The 22,168-nt window shown below is 31.6% G+C and overlaps 3 protein-coding genes across 4 annotated transcripts; 2 read left to right on the top strand and 1 right to left on the bottom strand.

The window, feature by feature from the left end:
* The first annotated feature begins 203 nt into the window (after positions 1-203).
* Positions 204-3,489, top strand: LOC118043408 (uncharacterized). Its single transcript, XM_035051377.2, has 9 exons — positions 204-578; positions 676-810; positions 1,107-1,180; positions 1,294-1,333; positions 1,629-1,674; positions 1,874-1,953; positions 2,079-2,453; positions 2,556-3,199; positions 3,309-3,489. The coding sequence occupies exons 1-8, from the start codon at positions 333-335 to the stop codon at positions 3,189-3,191; spliced, it is 1,632 nt and encodes a 543-aa protein (XP_034907268.1). The 5' UTR covers positions 204-332; the 3' UTR covers positions 3,192-3,199; positions 3,309-3,489.
* Positions 3,490-8,765: 5,276 nt separating this feature from the next.
* Positions 8,766-17,507, top strand: LOC118043407 (anaphase-promoting complex subunit 6-like). The gene is made up of 16 exons (XM_035051376.2): positions 8,766-9,172; positions 9,271-9,405; positions 9,704-9,777; positions 9,889-9,928; positions 10,226-10,271; positions 10,471-10,550; positions 10,676-10,857; positions 10,947-11,072; positions 12,200-12,274; positions 12,377-12,502; positions 13,925-13,994; positions 14,465-14,547; positions 14,817-14,927; positions 15,875-15,974; positions 17,095-17,130; positions 17,253-17,507. The coding sequence occupies exons 1-16, from the start codon at positions 8,927-8,929 to the stop codon at positions 17,355-17,357; spliced, it is 1,635 nt and encodes a 544-aa protein (XP_034907267.1). The 5' UTR covers positions 8,766-8,926; the 3' UTR covers positions 17,358-17,507.
* A 104-nt stretch (positions 17,508-17,611) lies between these two features.
* LOC118043409 (pathogen-related protein) lies at positions 17,612-20,480 on the bottom strand. 2 transcript variants are annotated; one of them, XM_035051378.2, is made up of 4 exons: positions 20,087-20,480; positions 19,822-19,954; positions 19,354-19,652; positions 17,612-17,987 (listed from the first exon to the last, which is right to left on the bottom strand). In XM_035051378.2, exons 1-4 carry the CDS (start codon positions 20,231-20,233, stop codon positions 17,829-17,831), a joined length of 738 nt encoding a protein of 245 aa, XP_034907269.1. In that variant the 5' UTR covers positions 20,234-20,480; the 3' UTR covers positions 17,612-17,828. The 2 variants fall into 2 exon arrangements, with proteins under 2 accessions (XP_034907269.1, XP_073260514.1); XM_073404413.1 differs by having other exon boundaries at positions 19,822-19,967; positions 20,087-20,220.
* Positions 20,481-22,168: the final 1,688 nt, after the last annotated feature.

The following is a 22,168-nucleotide window of genomic DNA, read 5'->3' on the forward strand; positions in this document are numbered from 1 at the left end:
TATAACACTATAAAATATATTTATTTCATAACCTCTCAGCAGCACGTGGGTATATAATCTCGTTAAATTTATTTTAAAATATTAAAAAAATATTTTGAACAAATAAATAAACTTTAAAACATCCTGCACGGTGAAAACGCACTATCAAACAGCCTCGAGATTAGCAAAAACAAAGAGAAAACCTCCCGCTCATTTGCTCTTTCTTTCTTTCTTTCTTTCTTTCCAAAACTAAGACAACACAAATCAAAAACCCTTAATTTCTTTTTCTCAGTTCTCACTCCAAAACCTTTCTACCTCTCTCTTGCATTTCCTTTTTCTCCAAAAATAAAAAAATGAGAGAAGAGCAAATAGAGAAGCTGCGAGGGGTAGTGCGCGACTGCGTGAGCAAGCACTTGTACTCCTCCGGCATTTTCTTCGCCGACAAAGTCGCCGCTTTCACCAACGACCCCGCCGACATCTACATGCAAGCCCAGGCTCTCTTCCTCGGCCGCCACTACCGTCGTGCCTACCACCTCCTCAACGCCTCCAAAATCGTCCTTCGCGACCTCCGCTTCCGCTACCTCGCCGCTAAATGCCTCGTAAGTCTTTGGTTTTGGATTTTTAATTTGAAATTTGATGGTTTATTACCTTTAGGTTTTTTTTTTCTTAACTTTTTTTTAAAAAAATTGTGGTCAGGAGGAATTGAAAGAGTGGGACCAGTGTTTGTTAATGCTCGGTGATGCAAAGGTTGATGAGCATGGAGATGTATATGATACTAAAGATTGTAACGTTATGTACTTAGATAAGGATAGTGAAGATCGCGAGATCAATGTGAGTTTTTTTTTTTTTTTTTTTTTATGAGAAGTTGTTCTTTTTCTTGCTTGGTTGTGTTAGTTATGCTATTTTTAATTGGCAAGATTGGATTTTCTTTTTAACATTTAAAGTTGTGTTCTTTCTCTTTTACAATTTTGTGTGAAATTGTGAATATTGTTTTTTTTTGGGTGCATTCTATCAGTTGATTGTGATAAATATGTAAAATATGTTATCTTGAATATGCATAGATTGTACCTGTACTTATGACTAAAAATACTGCTTGGCGAAATGTTGTTTTCTCTGTTTTGGGACAGATTTCTGCAGCAACATGTTTTCTAAGAGGCAGGGCTTATGAAGCGTTGGAAAATCGTGCCCTGGCTCGACAGTGGTTAGCTTTTCTCAGCGATCTTCTCTATCAAGATAGAGTACTGTTTCTTTTGCCACTTTTTTTTTTTTTGTTTTCTGTATGATGATTGATTTGCTTATTTATGATGATTTAAGGTACAAAGCTGCTATCAAGGCCGATCCTTTATGCTATGAGGTACCCTGCTATTGCAATTGTTTACCTTTTCCTTCTGTTTGTAGGTTGCATCATAGAGTTTCTTTGCTTTATTGTAATTGTGCATGCAATGGTCATTAACATGGCTTTCTATGAAAAACTGTGAATTTCCATATTAAGAGCTTGACAAAGATCTAAGATTTTTCTTGATAGATTCAACTGAAGTTTTTAGTCTTTGTTTTTTGGACATAATCTTGTTTTCCTTTAGTTTTGCACATCATTTTTACTGATTTGGATTGGAAGTATGAATGATGGCTGTATCTTCATTGTTCCCCAGGCTTTGGAATGCCTTATTGAAAATCACATGCTCACATGTGAAGAAGGTAACGCTCTCCAAAACTCTTTTTGTTAAATACATTCAGCTGCACATTGCCATTTAACTGTGGAGAATTAATGTTACCGGAGTATTTATTGCTAATGTGTTGATTGCTGAGAATTCCTCTATGCTGTACTATTCCAGCATTCGCTTCATTAACCAAATGAAATTAAAATTAACCCTGTATATTTGATACTGAATTGCAGAAACAAGGCTGCTGTCCTCCTTGCAATTCGGTCCAGAAGATGGGTGGCTCTCTTCATTCTACTCATGCTTGATAAAAAAGGTAAACACACACAAGTTCAGAATATACCAGTCAATATGAATCCAAACTAACCATTTCCAGATAATCTATTTGCTTTAGTTAGTCTCCGTGCTTCTTTGAAACTAACCGTAGTACCCTGGTCTCAGTATGACAAAAAGAGTGTTGTAGAAGCCAAATTCAAAAATGTTATCCAACTAGGAATGAAAGGGCCTGAAAATTTGGATGAAGCTGCTTGGACTAAAGAAATGTTGCATGTCTTTTGTGACCTTTGCATCGAGGCCATCTACATGGGAATGAGACCGAATACGAATTTCAACAAAGCTGGTTGGAAATATTTGTTGACAGCTTTTAAAGAACAAACAGGTCATGCATTCACCAAGACACAACTGAAGAACAAATGGGATGGCTGCAAAAAAGATTGGAGGATATGGACGAAGCTCATTTCTGAAATTGGCGTGGGATGGAGTAATGAATTAGGAACAATTTCTGCAAGTGATGAGTGGTGGAAAACAAAAATTCAGGTTATTTGTCATGATCATTAATTTTTAATGTTTTAAATCTCAGTTTAGTAATTACTAAATTATTTGAAGTTACATTAATTTAATTTAATTTGTTCTGTGTAGGAAATAAGAGGAGCAAAAAAGTTTAGGCAATCTGGTATCGAACCGTCTTTACTTATGAAGTTCGATAGAATGTTCTCGAATATTGTTGCAACTGGAAAGTATGCATGGGCACCATCATCTGGAGTCCTCTATGATGATAGTGTTGAGGATCCAAATGCCAATGAGGAACAACTTGACTTGGAAGAAGGAAGCAGTGATTCAGAAGAGGATGAAATACCAAATTTCACTGATGATGTTAGCAACATGGTTAGAGGGGTTAATATGTACAGCAATAGCAACACATGCAGCAGTAGGAAAAGAAAAGAAAGAGAACGTGTTGAGGTTCAAGCTCGGGAAAAAAAAAGAAGTTCTGAAATTGGGATGCAACTATTATCACGGTGGGATCAAATGGTTGACAGCTTGTTAAAGAATAGTGATTCAACATCTATCAATAGAGATAAGAAAGGGTGTAGTATTCATGAGGTTATGACCGAGCTTCACTCAATTGAAGGAGTTCATATCGGTGATGACTTTCATGGGTTTGCTTCTGAGGTTTTAGGTTTTAGAAGGAATAGAGAAATGTGGTCAACTATGGGTAATCTTGAAAACAAGATGAAATGGTTGCAGAAAATGTATACACGTCGCAAAGCATCTTAGACTGAGAGGTATATATTGATCCAAAATGCATGCTTTCATTTACTCGTGGGTAATATTATTATATAAATTGTTATCTAATATGTTTTTAAATTTCTTGTCAATTATTTAAATTTGCAGATATCTAAAGATGATATGGAGTAATCATTTGCAATTATGTTGGTTCGGGACCCTATTTGTAATTTAATAATGCACATTATAAGTTAGGTTATGGAGCATTAATATTTATTATATTCATGTTATGGATTGTATATTAATGTGGTTAAAAATTGTCGTGTTATTCGATAATTGTTGAATATTATGAATTGTGATCTGGAAAAATACTATGTAATATTAATGTCATATGATGTGGACAATGCTTTTAGATTATACATAACCTAACTTTGCAGATGAATGCCAGTGGTTGAAGATCAAACAAAGGATATTTTCTTAATCTATAAAATAATTTTCAATCATAAATTCCATGTTAAAGAAATCCAATTATAAAAAAATTGTTGATGCAAATAAAGGGTAGTGTTTTAATCGACAGAACAATTTGAAATCCAATAATAAAAAATTGTGTCCTCTCATTAACATAATTCATGTGGATTAACGAAAAGTTAAAGGATAGAATATACAAAATTTTAAACATATTAAAAAAAATTAAAAATCATACATCACAGGCTGCACCAATAGAACGGATTTGAAAGGATCTGAAATGCAAGGATTTGAAATGCAACAAGTCATAAATGGTGAATTGCAGAGATAAAAAAAACTTTTTACATGTTATGTCACAATACAAGACAATACTACTCTTCACATGGTACATTACGTTAGATTCTTGCACATGGGTTACAAACTTGCAGAGTAAAAGAACGCAGCAGAGACGAAGAAGGAAGAAGAGCACAAACAGTGGAAATAGAGGCAACAACGGGAAAAAACAGGGCCACCACCGCTACCTTTCTCATCGCCACCACAACAACCATCTAGAGCCACAACAGCAACACCACCATCATCGGGGTGGTCATAATCTAATCACATTAAAAGAACTTAAATTTGATATATATATATACACACACACACATATATATAAAAACAAAGTTTAGGACTAAAATGCAATAACCTATAATAAGAGGGATGAACTATGAGAAAATCAAAACTTGAGGGATCAAATGAAACTTTGACACCTTTTATAGAAGTCCTTTGATTATTTTTTTGTATCAAATTTGGCCTTTGATCTTTCAATTTGTTTTTGAAGAAGCTAAAACTCAATTTTATAAAACTAATCGTAAATTTAACACCAAACACATTCGACGACATATGAGTTAAGGAAGAGAAAATAGACCAAAACATATTTAAATGCATGGAAACATATTTATAATGATGAAATTGAAATAAAATAAATTATAATGATTGAATTGCAAAAATCCTTCGAATGAAAAAAACTAGCATCTATTGGCCTCTTTGTCTATCTACTTTTTTAAACATAGTAAAATGATTAATTTATTCTTCAAAATAAAATTTTAAAAACTTGCTTCCAAGGACTTTTTCATCTGATTTTTTTTTTGTTATTATCATGTTGAGCAAGATAGTTTGATATTTTAATAAACATAAATTTTTTTTTAAAATAAAAGGTGTTTGATACGTGTAATGCGAATGCGCCTGCTTGTGGGAGGCACCTACTAATTTCTATGGCGCATGTGGCATCTTCCGATGACCAAAAATCTCCCTCCATCGTAACATGGGGAGCTTCACAAGTTCTTCTTTTTCATGAGGTGGCTTGCGGCAACGACAGTGTGATGGTTTATCGTCGGTGACCTTTATTTCTTTTTTTCTTGTTTTCTCTCTCATTCTCGTGAAATTCACGCTGACCATTCAAAGTTTTAGAGTTGTTCTTTTATTTATTGATATTTCAATTTTGATATTTATTCTTTTAATTTTTAATTTTTGTTCTTAATCCTTTTATAAAATCTTGATTTGTTTTCAATTTCATCATTCAATTCTAATTTGTTATATGTTATTTTTTTATAGTTTGGTCCTCATTATTTTATTTTATTTTTATCATTTTGTTAAATTATTTTTTTATTTTTAATTTCACCATTCAATCGAAACTTTGTAGATATCCTATAATTTTTTTTTCAATTTTGATCCTCATTATTTTAATTTTAATTTTTGGTTTTGAATCCTTTTGTGTAATTGATTTCTTTTTCCCAAATTCATCATTCGATATTTAATTGGTTAAGAAGTGAGTTTCGTGGTTTTTCCAAATTCTAATCTCATGAACCAAATCATGAGTTTAAGAATCTAGCATGAGTTGATATCATTTTTTTTTACTTGTTTTTTTTTTTATTTAATCATTGTTTTTTTTTTTTTAAAAAAAAAAAACAATGAGCCTTGTGGTTTTATTTTTCTTTTGGGTCATCTTGATCTTATGACCTAAGCTTTGAGTTAACCTAGATTGACTCTATGCATATTACTCGGGTTATAGGTTTGTCATGCTAACTGGGGTTGACTTGGATAAGGTTTTTTATTCCTTTTTATTCAATTTTGTTCTTCCATATTTAATTGGCTAATAATTGAGCTACATGTTTTTTTCCTTTCGAAAAAAAGATTTTTTTTCAAATTATCGTGATTTTTTATTATTTAATCTATTTGTTGTCATTGTCTAATTTTTTTATATAATCTAATTATAATAAAACTAACTTATTTAACTGTCAAATTTATAACTCAAATTACAAATTATTTTCTTTATTTAAAACTTGCTTATGACATTAGAACATCATTTTTTATAAGAAAAATAATTAGAGTCCGAGGCATAAAAAAAGAGAGAAAAAGCAACTAAAAGAATGGTTTTCTCGTGTGAATAGCAAGCCACACGAACATTAATATTAATGTTAAGTTGGCAATGTTAGGTCAAATTTAGGTTTATGGGTAATTAGAACCCCATATTTCAAAAATTAAACCTAAACCAATTTGATTCATGTGTACTTGATATTATAAAAGTGATTTTTTAAAATTATATTTTATTTAAAAATATATTGAAATAATTTTTTTTAAATAATTTTTTTAATATCAACACATTAACAACACTCAGTGATTCCCCCACACTAAAATCACCGTGGATTACAACATTAATCCACAGTGCATTTATTTTTATTTTTTTGCATTTTTTTATTTTTGTTTCCAACTTTCCCCCCTTGTTTTTTCTTTTTTTTCCCAAAATTACTTTTCTTTTTTGTTTTTCAACTTTTCTCTGTTTTTTTTTTCATTTATTTTCTTTTCAAAACTTTTTTTTGTTTATTTTATTTTTTAAATATTGAGATGGTTAAAAATTTCGCTTTGTAATTTTTTTCTTTAAAATACCGTGGATTTCTACAGTGTTTTCCCACATAGTTTTTTATTTTTTTTTTCAAAATTATACTCGTTGAATTTTTTTAATATTGAGCTGATTGAAAATTTAGTTTTGTAATTTTTTTTTTAAAACATTGTTGATTGCTATAGTGTTTTTTCCCACATGATTTTTTTTTTTCTAAAATTGTCTTTGTTAATTTTGGTTTTTAAATATTAAGCTAGTTAAGAATTGCAATTGTAAGTAAATACAAGTTTTTCCTCACAAAACACTATGGATTGATACAATTTTTCCTCACATGGTTTTTTTTCAGTTTCTTTTGTGTTTTTATTTTTTGTAATATTTTTTTCAAAAATTATCTTTGTCGATTTTATTTTTTTTAATATTGAGTTGGTTATAACTTAACATTGTGGATTGCTTCCTCACAAAACATATTGTGTCTCTTCACATGGTTTTTTTTTCTTATTATTTTTTTAAAAATTATCTTTATTAATTTTATTTTTTTAATATTGAGTTGTTTGAAAATTACAATTACAAGTCATTACAAATAAAGCTAAATCATGTGGGGAAGCACTGTAGCTTCCATCACAAAATACTGTGAATTGTTGTAATGTTTTTCCATATTATTTTCTTATGATTTTTTTCAAAATTATATTTGTCAGTTTTTTTAATATTAAGTTGGTTAAGAATTATAATTACAATAAAGCTAAATTATATGGGGAAAACGTTGTAGTTTTTTTTCACAAAACACTATGGATTGCTACAATATTTCTCTAAATGGTTTTTATTTTATTTTTTATTTTATTAGGGAAAACACTGTAGTTTTCTTCATAAAACATTGTCAATTGCTACAACATTTTTTCTCATAGGTTTTTTTTTCCTTCCAAAATTATCTTTGTTGGTTTTTTTTTTTTAATATTAAGTTGGTAGAGAATTTAGCTTTGTAATTTGTTTTTGCTTTTTATTAACAGAAAAGTTAAATCATGTGGTGAATGTACTGTATCTTTCATCACAAAACACTGTGGATTGCTACAAATAATTTTGTTCAGTCTCTAAGTTTTTGATCACCAATATAACTTTTTTTTTCCGTCATGAAATATTTGTTTCATCATATTTTTAGTTTTTATTATTTTATCTAGTGCTGGTTCACAATTATAACACTATTAAATATATTTATTTTATAAGCTCTCAGCAGGCACGCGGGTATATAATCTCGTTAAATTTATTTTAAAACATTAAAAATATATTTTGAACAAATAAATAAACTTTTAAAACATCCTGCACGGTGAAAAAGCATTATCAAACAGCCTCAGCAAAAACAAAAAGAAAAGCCCCCGCTCATTTGCTCTTTCTTTCTTTCCAAAACTGAGACAACACAAATCAAAAACCCTTAATTTCTTTTTCTCAGTTCTCACTCCAAAACCTTCGACCTCTCTCTTGCATTTCCTTTTTCTCCAAAAATAAAAAAAATGAGAGACAAATAGAGAAGCTGCGAGGGGTAGTGCGCGCCTGCGTGAGCAAGCACTTGTACTCCTCCGGCATTTCCTCCAAAAATAAATATGGCTCGATGCATATTGCATATTACTTAAATTATAAATTTGTTATGCTAACTTAGATTAATTCATATTAAATTTTTTATTTTATCTAATTTTATTCTTTTATATTTAATTAGTTAATAATTAAACTATATATATATTTTTTACCTTTTGAAAAAGATTTCTTTTCAAGATATTGCAATTTTTTTATTTAATCTATTTGTATCATCATCTAATTTCTTTTGTATAATCTAATTATAATAAATTAACTTGGTCAAATTTATAACTCAAATTACAAATTATTTTCTTTATTTAAAACTTGCTTATGACATTTGAATATCATTTTTTATAAGAAAAATAATTAGAGTCAAGAGAGAGAGCAACTAAAAGAATGCTTTCTGCCACAAAAACATTAATGTTAATGTTAACTTGGCAATGTTAAGTAAAATTTAGGTATATGGGTAATTAGAATACAATATTTCAAAAATTAAACCCAAACCAATCTGATTTATGTGTACTTTGATATTATAAAAGTGATTTTAAAAATTATATTATATTTAAAAATATATTAAAATAATTTTTAAATATTTTTTTATTTTTTAATATCATCATATCTAAATTATTTTAAAACACCAAAAAAAAAAATATTTTTTCCAAATAAATAAACTTTAAAACACCCTGCACGGTGGAAACGCACTATCAAACAGCCTTAACAGTTAAAACAAAGGGAAAACCTCCCGCTCATTTGCTCTTTCTTTCTTTCTTTCCAAAACTAATACAACACAAATCAAAAACCCTTAATTTCTTTTTCTCAGTTCTACCCCAAAATCTTTCTACCTCTCTCTTGCATTTCCTTTTTCTCCAAAAATAAAAAAATGAGAGAAGAGCAAATAGAGAAGCTGCGAGGGGTAGTGCGCGACTGCGTGAGCAAGCACTTGTACTCCTCCGGCATTTTCTTCGCCGACAAAGTCGCCGCTTTAACAAACGACCCCGCCGACATCTACATGCAAGCCCAGGCTCTCTTCCTCGGCCGCCACTACCGTCGTGCCTACCACCTCCTCAACGCCTCCAAAATCGTCCTTCGCGACCTCCGCTTCCGCTACCTCGCCGCTAAATGCCTCGTAAGTGTTTGGTTTTGGATTTTTAATTTGAAATTTGATGGTTTATTACCTTTAGGTTTTTTTTTTCTCAACTTTTTTTTTTTTTAAATTGTGGTCAGGAGGAATTGAAAGAGTGGGACCAGTGTTTGTTAATGCTCGGTGATGCAAAGGTTGATGAGCATGGAGATGTATATGATACTAAAGATTGTAACGTTATGTACTTAGATAAGGATAGTGAAGATCGCGAGATCAATGTGAGGTTTTTTATTTTTTATTTTTTTTATGAGAAGTTGTTCTTTTTCTTGCTTCGTTGTGTTAGTTATGCTATTTTTAATTGGCAAGATTGGATTTTATTTTTAACATTAAAAGTTTTGTTCTTTCTCTTTTACAATTTTGTGTGAAATTGTGAACACATATTTTTTTTGGGTGCATTCTATCAGTTGATTGTGATAAATATGTAAAATATGCTATCTTGAATATGCATAGATTGTACCTGTACTTATGACTAAAAATACTGGTTGGCGAAATGTTGTTTTCTCTGTTTTGGGACAGATTTCTGCAGCAACATGTTTTCTAAGAGGCAGGGCTTATGAAGCGTTGGAAAATCGTGCCCTGGCTCGACAGTGGTTAGCTTTTCTCAGCGATCTTCTCTATCAAGATAGATTACTGTTTCTTTTGCCACTTTTTTTTTTTGTTTTCTGTATGATGATTGATTTGCTTATTTATGATGATTTAAGGTACAAAGCTGCTATCAAGGCCGATCCTTTATGCTATGAGGTACCCTGCTATTGCAATTGTTTTACCTTTTCCTTCTGTTTTGTAGGTTGCATCATAGAGTTTCTTTGCTTTATTGTAATTGTGCATGCAATGGTCATTAACATAGCTTTCTATGAAAAACTGTGAATTTCCATATTAAGAGCTTGACAAAGATCTAAGATTTTTCTTGATAGATTCAACTGAAGTTTTTAGTCTTTGTTTTTTGGACATAATCTTGTTTTCCTTTAGTTTTGCACATCATTTTTACTGATTTGGATTGGAAGTATGAATGATGGCTGTATCTTCATTGTTCCCCAGGCTTTGGAATGCCTTATTGAAAATCACATGCTCACATGTGAAGAAGGTAACGCTCTCCAAAACTCTTTTTGTTAAATACATTCAGCTGCACATTGCCATTTAACTGTGGAGAATTAATGTTACCGGAGTATTTATTGCTAATGTGTTGATTGCTGAGAATTCCTCTATGCTGTACTATTCCAGCATTCGCTTCATTAACCAAATGAAATTAAAATTAACCCTGTATATTTGATACTGAATTGCAGAAACAAGGCTGCTGTCCTCCTTGCAATTCGGTCCAGAAGATGGGTGGCTCTCTTCATTCTACTCATGCTTGATAAAAAAGGTAAACACACACAAGTTCAGAATATACCAGTCAATATGAATCCAAACTAACCATTTCCAGATAATCTATTTGCTTTAGTTAGTCTCCGTGCTTCTTTGAAACTAACCTTAGTACCATGGTCTCAGTATGACAAAAAGAGTGTTGTAGAAGCCAAATTCAGAGAAGTTGAAAAAGAAAGCTGCAATAGCAATCCTTCTAGCCCATCTATCAAGCATACACTAAAAAATGATACTGATCTTTTGGCCTGCAAAGCAGAGTACTTCAATCAGTGTGGTGAATATCAGAAATGCTTCGAACTAACTTCAGAGTGAGTTTTTAACTTGTTTCAAACAGAATACATCTAAGAACATACCTTAGATGTATCAGGTCATCTGAGCTTTATCTTCTATTTCACAGCCTGCTTGAGAAAGACCCTTTTCATTTGAAATGTACCTTAGTACACATAGCTGCTGCTATGGAGCTTGGAAATTCAAATGAGCTTTATCTTATGGCATCGAACTTAGTGAAGGATTATCCTCAAAAGTGAGTTTTATTTCTCTGTCTTTACTTTTATGATATGCTCATATGACTTGTGCTCTTTGGAGTTGAAGGATTACTCTCAGAAGCTACTTCTTTATTTCCCTTTCAATTTGAAGGATTATGCGTTGATGGAGCTCTCTGTTTTCCCTTTTTACATCTATTTTCTTTGCTCGCTAGATGTGTTAAGGGCACAGGATGGTTTGCTTCTCATCATGATGGAATGTAATCATGGTTATTATCTCAAATGATTTGGTGTTCCAATAACAGCTCAGCTAGCTAACATAAATAAAGAAGTTAAAGAGAACTCTTGGCAACCATGTGTCCACAACACTTGAAATACCATTCACAAGTAACATGTGGGATATGCATGTGATTGGCCACTGATTACTTGCATAGTCCAATAAAAAGTACTGTGCAAGGAGTAGTATTCATCTATTGTAGTTATTGGGCTTCTCATCCATTATGACAGTCACTCTCTCTTCCACAAAGCTAAAATTTACCTGATATATAACTGGTAGCAACAGTTATCAGCTTGCATACGTTTCTACCATCATAAATGGAAAGATTGTAAATCCTAAGAAGAGGTAATGTAATGGTGGACCTTTTAGAATATGATGCTCTGACTGCACGATTCTTCCTTCCAAGGGGTATTGCATGTAAGTTATTATTCAGTTCCTCAAATACAATAAAATCATTGAAAGTGAGAACAACCAGTGCAGAAGATTTTATATCAATAAAATGAAATGGTACATTAGAAGTGAAGATGGCTTCAGGGTTGTCAAAAAAAAAAAAAAGAGAAAAAAGAAGTGAGTGCATTCTCGTATTGTTCCTCACTTCTGTTGGATGATAATTGGGTATTGGCCTCCTTTTGTATTTTTCTATATGTTTCGTTATGTCCTGCTCAAAATTGTAGAGAAATGAAATCTTCTGGATGCTTATCTGTATTTCATTCTTAAGTGCTTTTGAATTACTAATTATGAAGTTTTGAAGAGAAAAGGAACAGGAAAACTAAAGGAGATTGTTTCTCTCTCATAGACTTCACTTCAGCTTAAGCATGAATACAAGGAGTACCCATTAGATATTATGTAATCATGTATCATGTTTACTTATTAGGGCTTCTTGTCATTTAGGGCTCTCTCATGGTTTGCTGTCGGCTGCTACTACTACTGTATCAAGAAGTATGATCAATCACGGCGTTATTTCAGGTAACTGTTGCCTGAAGCTCGGTAAACCATGTACCTGTTTTGCTTCTTTTGGCCTTATGGAACAAATTTGATTTTCCTCTTTATCTCCTTTTTACATTACAGCAAGGCTACAAGTCTAGATGGAACCTTTGCACCTGCTTGGATTGGCTTTGGGAATGCTTATGCTGCTCAAGAAGAGGGTGATCAAGCAATGTCGGCATACCGCACTGCTGCTCGTTTATTCCCAGGGTAATTTGGACTAGAACCTCATCATCTCTTCTAGTTGAAAATAATATAATATTTCTTCACTGTGTAGTAATTGAAGAGTGCATGTTTTTGGCACATTATGTGCTTTTGTTAGGCTGCCTTTGTTCTAAGAAAATATTTTAGTATTTCCCTGCATAGTTGAATTTCCCTGCCTCTCTAACTTTAGGAGTTTTATTTGAGGCCTCTCTACCAGCCTCCAAGAGAGGTCCATATATTATTAAATATCTTCAATAAAAAATCTCTAATTTATAAATTAAAATAAATATGAAGAAGAAAACATATATAGAATTGGCTTACAAGCAGCATAAGAAAATTGAAGTGTTTCATGTTCTTTGAAAAGTTATTGATATAACTATAAATGGAAACATCCTAAATATACAAATTTTATAAATATATGCGGGTTTGGGGGCCAACGTGTTTTCTCCATACCCAACCCCATCGTTGCAGGTACATATGGACCTTTATCACAACCTTTTCAAAAGGATCACTATCTTTTAGTACTTCCTTCTACTTGTAAGAATTGTAAAGGTTCACCATGGAATATTTCTGGCCTTCATCTTTCTTTTTTTTCATAGAATTTTTTTGGCCTCATTAAGAAAGAATAGAAGTATGTCTTTCCTTACCATACTTTTGTATTCTCTCTTCCTTGCTTACATTGATCCAGAACTTAAGATTCATGGCGGTCCCACTTCTTTTTGTTTGTGAAGTCTCAACTATTGGCTAACGTTTTAACTATGAAACTTTTAGATGAAATCCTGGATTTTGTCATTAACCAGCCCTTTCCTTAACTGTAATGTGTTTTCCTATAACATACATTTTTATTCTCTCTCTTCCTTGCTCAAATTGAGTCAAAACTTTAGATTCATGGCAGTACCACTTTTGCTTATTGTTTGCAGAGTCTCAGCTACAGGCTAACATTTTAACTGTGAAACTTTTAGATGAAATCCTCGATTTTTTTGTCGTTAACCTGCCCTTTGCTAAGTATTGTACTTTCTTGTTGCTCTTGTTCCTTGTGTTCTCTGAGTGTAATTGTTGGTATTGCCTTTATAATAGGAATTTGAGGTGGAAATTTTTATATGTGAGCATTATAGTGTTGCCTGTTAGTTTGGTCTTTATCACTTTGTTGTGATTGATATTTTCTGGGTGATTGACTGGCTTACTGGCTGGTAGCTAAAGATTCTTTTAGGTTTGGAGTTGTTAATTTAAACCAGAAAAGTGGTAGTTGATTTGCCCTGCCTCGCAAAATCTCTTTAGGTAGTTTAAGTTGACAAAGAAGCTACTTGTTGATATAATGTTTTGAAATTAATGTGTTTTTTTTGTTCCAAAATTATGCACTTTTGAAGACCTCTTATTACTTATCAATTGTCTTTTTACAGGTTGAATCTTGATATTCTGTTATTCCAGGTGCCATTTACCAACTTTGTATATTGGGATGGAGTACATGCGAACTCACAGCTATAAGCTTGCTGAGCAGGTGATGTTTTATCTTCTGAACATTGGCCAATTGCAATTTTTAGTTTGAATTTGGGAAATTGATAAAAATTGAGTTTCAATAACACAATTAGCCACTGGTGTTTTAACGGGCGCTGCATGATTCTTCCCTTATGCTTGAGAAAACTCTGCTTTAGTTTTTAATAAAAATGAAAATGGGAGCTTTGGTTTTGTTATGTTTCAGTTCAAGAATGCTAGATTTGAAGTTTGAACCCTTGGTAGGATATTATTTGTTGCATTGACTTCAAATTCTTGCTTGTAGTTTAAGCAAATGATTCAATTTGGGGAATTATTTGTAGCTTGCTTGCAAAATGAGTATAAGTTGGATGGACTTTGAACATAATATTATTTCACTCTACTCATTTGTCTTTAGGAATCCTGTTTCCTTTTATACTTTTCATCCTGTTTCTTGTTATGGTTTGTCAACATTCTGATTCACCCTCTGTTTTTCAGTTTTTCATGCAGGCAAAGGCAATTTGCCCTTCAGATCCACTTGTATACAATGAACTTGGTGTTGTTGCTTATAACATGAAGGAGTAAGGATATTTCATTCCTCTCATCATTCTGTGGAAGTTTGACTTGGAAATTTTACTAACATGTCTCTTTTATGTTGTTAATGTTCATGGCTTTTCAAAGCATAAAATAATCAATTTTGCAAACAGCATTCATTATTAAGTATTGTATGATTTTCATTGTATGACATTTATTGTATATGGTGCTCTGTACTAAAAGTAATTGGATGTATACTTTTTGATGCCAGTCAAGCTATTTGACCTGCATAATTTTGTTTCTCAAACACTTTCAGGTACAATAAGTCTGTGTTGTGGTTTGAGAAGACTTTGAAGCACATTCCGTCTTTAAGTCAATTGTGGGAACCAACTATCGTTAATCTTGCCCATGCCTACAGAAAGTTGAAGTACGTTTTAAAATTTGTTGGAATGGCAGTTATACTCACTTTTTTCTGTTGCTTCTTGCCATATTTAGGTACTGCAGGATGTATGATTGGTGTGCTTTTATCTATAATTTTCCTTATACTTGAAATGAAATATCTCTCTTATCCTCAAATTGAAAGATTGTTTTTATAATTCATGTTTTGATATTTTCATATTGTTGTAGCGATGATTAGTATATTATGTTTAGCATTTGTTTGTCAATACTCGCTTGCTAAGGTCTTTATCAACCTGAATGAAAGAAAAGTAGTTTAACCCTCTAATTACACTATTTCTGGTAGTTGTGACAAATAAATTGCTTTGAACTTGCATAACCGTTAATTTCAATTAGTTCACTGAGCAAACCCATATTGATGAATGCTTTTTAGTTACAGTTTTTTTTATTTTTTATTTTTGTAATCCTTTGGTGATCTTTTTAGTTCTTAGCAAGGTTCTTATAGACTTATTAGTTTCTGTTTCTCCTTTCAAAGCTTTTGTGTGAGTATTTTTAAGGTTCAAGTTGGGAGCTTTCTTGGTGCACTTGGTGAAATACAACAGATAGGAATCTAGTATCATGTTATAGCAACTACTTGCTCAAATTCCATTGATAAGATTATAGGAAGATCAGCTCGGGCCTTTGTAACCCACAACTCTTCAAGAATAGGATGGAAAGAATTTTCTTGAATACATTAATGCTTGTGTAATGTGGTCATATAGAGGCTCCTCATTATCACATGATTGATTTGTTGAGCAGCATGGCTGACATTGAGACTTATGGTTTGAATTGAATTTTTGTACATATTCGAGTTGGAGTCTTGTTTTTCTCATCCACTTGTTGCAGCCATCATCATAGAAATACAATTTTCTTACTTTGTGTATAAATAAATGACATGGCATATAATTGCTCATTAATCCTATCAAACTACTATGCCAGGATTTACCATGAAGCAATTTCATATTATGAGAGAGCACTTACACTATCACCTAGAAGCTTGAGTACTTATGCTGGTCTTGCATACACTTATCATTTGCAGGTAAATTGAGCTCTTTTCATTTCAATGTAAGTCTGTTAAACTGACATTTCATTTGGCTGTTGTAGTTGAAAGCAATAGTTGGAGAAAAGTAATTGTAAGTGCTTGAAGGGGGGGGATAATGAATGAGTGGTCATGAAAATCCAAAATGTTATGAAGAGTAATCGGATTATGATATCATTGCTAATTTATAGGCTGTACTTCCAGTTACTTTTGCGCAAGGGAACAAAACTAAAAACTATTTCAGAATATATTTTATTATTATAAAGGAGGAGTACTATGAGAAGATGAGCACCATCTATGACTGCTATGGAATTTTGAATATTTATTATATGAATAAGAAGCCCTAAAATCACTCTCAAAAAGGAAAAAAGAAGGATGAGGTCCTTAACTAGTCTATGAACTTTGATATGCATGATGTGTAGTGTGGAACTCAGTAATTGGTGGCCTTGTTATGATTTCAAATAGGCTTATTCCAAGGGCCAAGTACCTCAAGTTTCAAACAGATAAAAGAGAACTAGGTTCCTGAAGTTTAAGTCTTTGATATCGAAAACTATTATAGAATATTGGGGTTGCACTTGGTTTTGTTCTAGATCTTCAATAAACCAGGAAATAGTACTCTCTCGACCTATCTTTCTCATGAAATTGTAGTCACGATCTATGTTGCGCTTAAATGTCATACCTCATAGTTACTGGTCTGGTAAGGCAGGCAACAATGTAAAGGTGGATTGGGTCCCCATAAAAGAATATATTGTCATCGTTTGAACATGTACACAAATTAACATGGGACTAAAGTTCAGTTTCTCTTGTTGATTGCTTGACAATCTTTTCTATTATTGAAGTCATCCATCCAACAACATCCTGTATTTGCTTGAAGCTAAAATCCATTCTTATACTTCATTTTTAAGTAGTAGTGGATTCCCTAAATTACTATTTGCAGATTATCTTGTCGGACTTGGACTGACTTGGAAGAATGAACAAGTTTTAATGCAAATTATAATGACTTGCCATTAGGTTGCCGGAATAGTTGGACCATCTAAATGGGGGCAATGTTACAATTTGATACTATCATGATTTAAAAGCCATCTCATTGGTGCCCCTCTTTTTTCCCCTTTTTGCGCAGGATAACTTTACTGCTGCAATCACATGCTACCACAAGGTAAGTAAGAGTGTTGTATGCTTTCAAACACAAAATTATAGTGTGCTTCCCCCAACCCCTCCATCTTCTTCGTCATTAAAATCCCCTAAGCCCTGGTCTTATCATATTTTTTTCTCAATCAGGCCTTATGGCTGAAACCAGATGATCAATTTTGCACTGAAATGTTGAGCTTGGCACTTGTAGATGAAGGTCGTCGAGGCATAGACCCCAAAATTGAATTCCGCTGAAATGAGTCATTTTTAATGACACTATTTATACTCTTTCGTTCTTGTTGTAATGTATGTGGAATCTGAAGTCCTTGAATGGGTCGATTCATTTTGGTCCATTTTAGGGAGAGTTTGGCAATATCCAATATATGTAATTCTGTACCAAAATTATTTTTTTTAGCATAAAAAAGGATGTTCAAGCACCGGAAGTATGTTTTAAATTTTTTAAAAAACCTGCGCCTCAGATTGATCTATGTTTATTTGGAAAAATCTGCTAATGAAAAACAAGGTGATGGTATTATTTATAGGCACTTCACCCGTGACCATTTCTTACACACACCAAGAGGCAAATGTTGCCTTGTGAGGAATGGACAGAAACACAACAACAGATGAAATGGTAATAAAAGCAAGCAAGCAAGCAGTTTGATTCATCATTCAAACGAAAGCAAGACAACACTAATGGCACAACGACAAACACGTGCCAGGCTATGTTTATTTGGAAAATGGACAGCCACGCGTTGCTGTGGCGGTGTTGACAGTGTTATCTTCTGATTGGCATGGCGATATCAGCGCCCCTTTCAGGAGCCCCCCAAACAACTCTGCTGGGTCATAGTAAACCTCCACATCTTCTGCCCTCAGAGATTCATCCACCTGGGAACCCGGAAAGAAATCACAGTTATTTCGTCTTATGTATTAGGTCGTCCTTTATTTTTAGTTTTCCTTTTCGAGTTCCACAAATTCAAAATTTTCAACTTCTTTATAATTTCTTGTGATATTGTCAAATGGATACCAACTTGTAAAATAAAATGCTATTAAGAATATTTTTTAACCAAAAAGCTAAAAAAATATTTGTCATTTTTTTCTAAGCTTCAAGACCTTGTATGACATTGTGGTTAAATTATATTTTGATTTTTTTTTATTTTTAAATTATTTTAATGTGTCGATATCAAAAATAAATTTTATAAAAATAAAAATAAAAATATATTTTAATGTATTTTCAAATAAAAAGTATATTGAAAAACAATATTATTTACTATGCTTTGAAATAAACATTAAATTACCATAGATTCTACCTTTTTTTTTAGCAAATGATAAATTAAGTGTGCTTGGTAATGTCAATTATATTTTTTAATTAAAAATATATCAAATAATTTTTATTATTATTAAGTGTGTTTGGTGGGTGTGGATGTGTGTGTATATATATTACCGTGGACAAAATCACAGACAAAATAATTTCTTTGAAGAATTTCTAAGAGTTGAGAAAAATTATAGCAAATGCCACTACTAACATATACTCACCAATAAAATTACAAATATTATTTTTTGTTAGTAATATGACACACACAATGATAGTATTACTAATAAAATGATATTAATAATTTTTTTATTTGGCATGTTTTGTTGGTCTATAATTTTATCGCTAATAATATTACTAACATAATAACTAATATAATAGAACCATCAATGATAAGTTTTTAAAATAATTATTTGTGATTTTATAGTAAAATTTTTTCTGATAAAATTAGCGTCTAAATATTAACGGAATAAATTATTAATAAAATACAAATTCTAGATGTTAACATAATAAAATTATAAAAAATAAAAATACTAATTTAATTTTTTTTCAATCAAAAAATACTTCTAAAATTTAGTTGAATCATTAAAACAAATAATCTCTAAGGTTAAGACGATTCCTCCATAAAACAACGAATAAGACCCGTCAAACTTGAAAGTTGATGTATTTATTTCCAGAAATGGTTTTTTGAAAGAAAACGATATTAATTTTGATGTTCTTAGCATGCTAAGACAGAAATTTGTTTCTCTTTTTCGAATACTAGTGTGTGTGTTTTTACTAGTATCTTTTAAAGCATACCTTGAGGACTCCAAAGCCATAGAACTCAACCTTTTCTTCAGTAGAAGTCTTAGCATGCTAAGTCAGGAATTTGTTCTCTCTCTTTTATGATTACTAGTTTGGATTTTTTTTTTAATCTTTTCAGTATCTTTAATTAAAGCATACCTTGAGGACTCCAAAGCCATAGAACTCAACCTTTTCATCAGTAGGAGCATGGCCTTTGAAAGGTCCTTCAAAGAAACCCCAATGCCTGAATTTGAAAGAAATCACTGGAGGCCCTGAATATACACTCAGCACTTCCCATGCGAATCCTCGAGGCAAGGCAGATCGAAAGGCATCATGAGATGATTCGAAGGTTTCTTCATCTGCTTTGTAGTACTGAAACTCCTTCGGCAGAGAACTCTTCAACAAAGCATTGTAGCTCCCAATCCTAAGCGTCTCTTCTCCCGATAAACCCTCTCTTCCTGCCATAGAATCGAAAATATGTCGATATCAGTACACTTACAGGTGAGTTTCAAGTCAACTTACCTTAATTGATGATCCTCCCCTCTCTGAAACATTAGTCTAGTTTAAATCAAAGAGGAATAAGTAAGTAAGAAATGAAATTTGGGTTTCAAGTTTGGTATAGTATACCATTAACAATGAGCTTGAATTTGTCAGGGTTGATGGTCTTGAAGTCCTGTAAACGAGTCTTGTGTGAGAGTTCCATTTCCCAAGACTTTATAGCATTTTGCACCACTTCTTCTAGAGATCCTTTTGGCCATTCCTGCAAACCATGTCTATAAGCACAGGATTTGAGAGGCAAAAGAAACACTCATCACACATGCACTAACGCCTAATTTAGACATATACAAGGACAAAGGAAATGAAAAAGAAAAAGAAAAAGAGAGTCGATAACCTTAGTTCGGCCTTCTTCGAAGAGCTGATTTACGGAATCATACATGGGAGGGCCACCATGCCTCCACTGTGTGATATTCTCAGCTTCATCATGTAAGAAAGATCTGTACTTATCTCCTGCTTCTCTAATCAAAGCTTCTTCTGCCATATCAACTTTCCTAGAGGCAAAAACTACAAAGGCTTTTTGAGGGTTTTATAGGAGGCCGGAGGAGCTGGCAAAATAATGTGTGATATAAACCAGAAAAGAAATAAAATCACTTGACCTTTTATTGTGGTTGTGTGTGATAACCGCACAGCAATTGTATAATTCACTTCAATTTTATAGTATATTAGCGCAATAATTCCTAGATTAATCTATGGTAACTTGAGACTTTTCTGTGTACTCGAGATTGCTCCGTGATGCAAAGGTTGAGGATCATGGAGATATTGTGCATGTCACCAAAGATTGTAACGTTATATACTATATATTTTTTTAATCAATATTTTGGTTTTATCCGTATTTTTTTTACGGATTTTTTTAATAAATAATTACATAAGAGATTTTACAAAGATTGATATTCTTTGACAATTAGGTAGAGAAACGATTTTTAATCAATGGAACATGGTATTCCCATAATTCTTCTACTGACTTATAGTAACTCGATCGATGCCTTTTTTTTTTATACGTGAGATACAACAATAATTTTATTTTATAAAACCTGAAAATAAATAATAAAATGTTCCAGTTTGACATCAGTAAAAATGCTAATAATAACTTGAAAGATCATGTTTTATTATTATTTTTTGTTTTACTTAATTTACTTTTATTTATTAAGTTAAAATTTTAATTTTGATTGAATAAAATTGATATATTACATGATAAAAAAAGAAGATAGCGGAGATGTGAAGAGAAAATAAGGAAAGAGAAAGATGTAAGAAAAGTGATTTTGGTACCATTTGTAAACGAGATTTCAATCAACTTTCTACTTAATTTTTTAAATTATCCCTCTTAGGATTACCCTACACACATTTAAATATATTAAGCACTATAATAAATTTTAGGACTAGAATTATAATATATGAATTAAATATATTATAGAGTTTAATTTCTAAAATTATTTTTAATCAAATCACACTTGATTTATTATCCTAATTTAATTTTTAATTAATGGTTTTTAATGTATGTTACCAATTAAGTTCCTAATATGTTAATTCAAATATAAATTATAATTATAATTAAATAAATTAAATAATTTAATTTATTATTAATTTAATAATCAATTAATTTACATTAATTTCAAGATCAGGTGCCTTTTGTATAGCAACGTATCATGATCTCCTTAAATATTGAAAAAATTATTAGTGGTTTCTTCATATGGAATTCTCTTATGGTTACTTTAGTGTACATATCTTATGACAAACACCTACATATTAGTTCTAAGTATCCCTTATACTTCAGTTTATGAAAACAACCGCTTCCTTTCATAAAAGAAAGAATATAACATGTATAAATCTCTATGACTCTAATAAATATACAATATTTAAAAGAGCATCAACCAATAGTATTTTAGGAACAATGATTTGATACAATAAGAACCTATAATTATAATGACTTTATAATTTTCTTTGTAAAACATCTTTATATATGAAATTTATCTTTACTTTATATTCATAAATCAAATATTAGATTTATAAATATAATATTATATGAATATTAAAAATAAATTAAGTATTTATTAATAATAATAATAATAATAATAATAATACCACATGTAACCAATTAGTTAGCTACAAGACATATTAAATTATCATGTTTTTGGTGTCAACAAGTTACATTCAATAAAGGAGTTCCATTTAAGTGTTGTTTTTGCCTTCCCATTACTTGAGAGGATAGATTTAAGATAAAAAAAGTTTTTTTTAATTTGGGTTTATTTTGAATTTTTTGACCGTGTTTTAGGTTATAAATGAGTTTATTCTAAGTGTTTTATGATTTTTTTGGGTAAAGAATAGGTTGAGAAATCAATTTTTGAGCATAAAAAACCTTTACCTTGAATTTTTGACAGCTCTTGGATCGCTAGATTCTAAGGCTACAAAATGTGGGACG

This window comes from Populus alba, chromosome 1 (assembly GCF_005239225.2).
Source record: "Populus alba chromosome 1, ASM523922v2, whole genome shotgun sequence".
Taxonomy (NCBI): domain Eukaryota; kingdom Viridiplantae; phylum Streptophyta; class Magnoliopsida; order Malpighiales; family Salicaceae; genus Populus; species Populus alba.

Bases quoted from the DNA above. Each gene is read 5' to 3' on its own strand.
- LOC118043408 (XM_035051377.2), top strand. From the start codon at position 333: ATGAGAGAAGAGCAAATAGAGAAGCTGCGAGGGGTAGTGCGCGACTGC. The intron at 1,334-1,628 runs GTACCCTGCTAT...ATTGTTCCCCAG, and splicing joins CCGATCCTTTATGCTATGAG to GCTTTGGAATGCCTTATTGA. The intron at 1,954-2,078 runs GTAAACACACAC...CCCTGGTCTCAG, and splicing joins ACTCATGCTTGATAAAAAAG to TATGACAAAAAGAGTGTTGT.
- LOC118043407 (XM_035051376.2), top strand. From the start codon at position 8,927: ATGAGAGAAGAGCAAATAGAGAAGCTGCGAGGGGTAGTGCGCGACTGC. The intron at 9,929-10,225 runs GTACCCTGCTAT...ATTGTTCCCCAG, and splicing joins CCGATCCTTTATGCTATGAG to GCTTTGGAATGCCTTATTGA. The intron at 10,272-10,470 runs GTAACGCTCTCC...ACTGAATTGCAG, and splicing joins CATGCTCACATGTGAAGAAG to AAACAAGGCTGCTGTCCTCC.
- LOC118043409 (XM_035051378.2), bottom strand. From the start codon at position 20,233: ATGGCAGAAGAAGCTTTGATTAGAGAAGCAGGAGATAAGTACAGATCT. The intron at 19,653-19,821 runs GTATACTATACC...ATTCTATGGCAG, and splicing joins ATTCAAGCTCATTGTTAATG to GAAGAGAGGGTTTATCGGGA. The intron at 17,988-19,353 runs GTATGCTTTAAT...CCGGGTTCCCAG, and splicing joins ATGGCTTTGGAGTCCTCAAG to GTGGATGAATCTCTGAGGGC.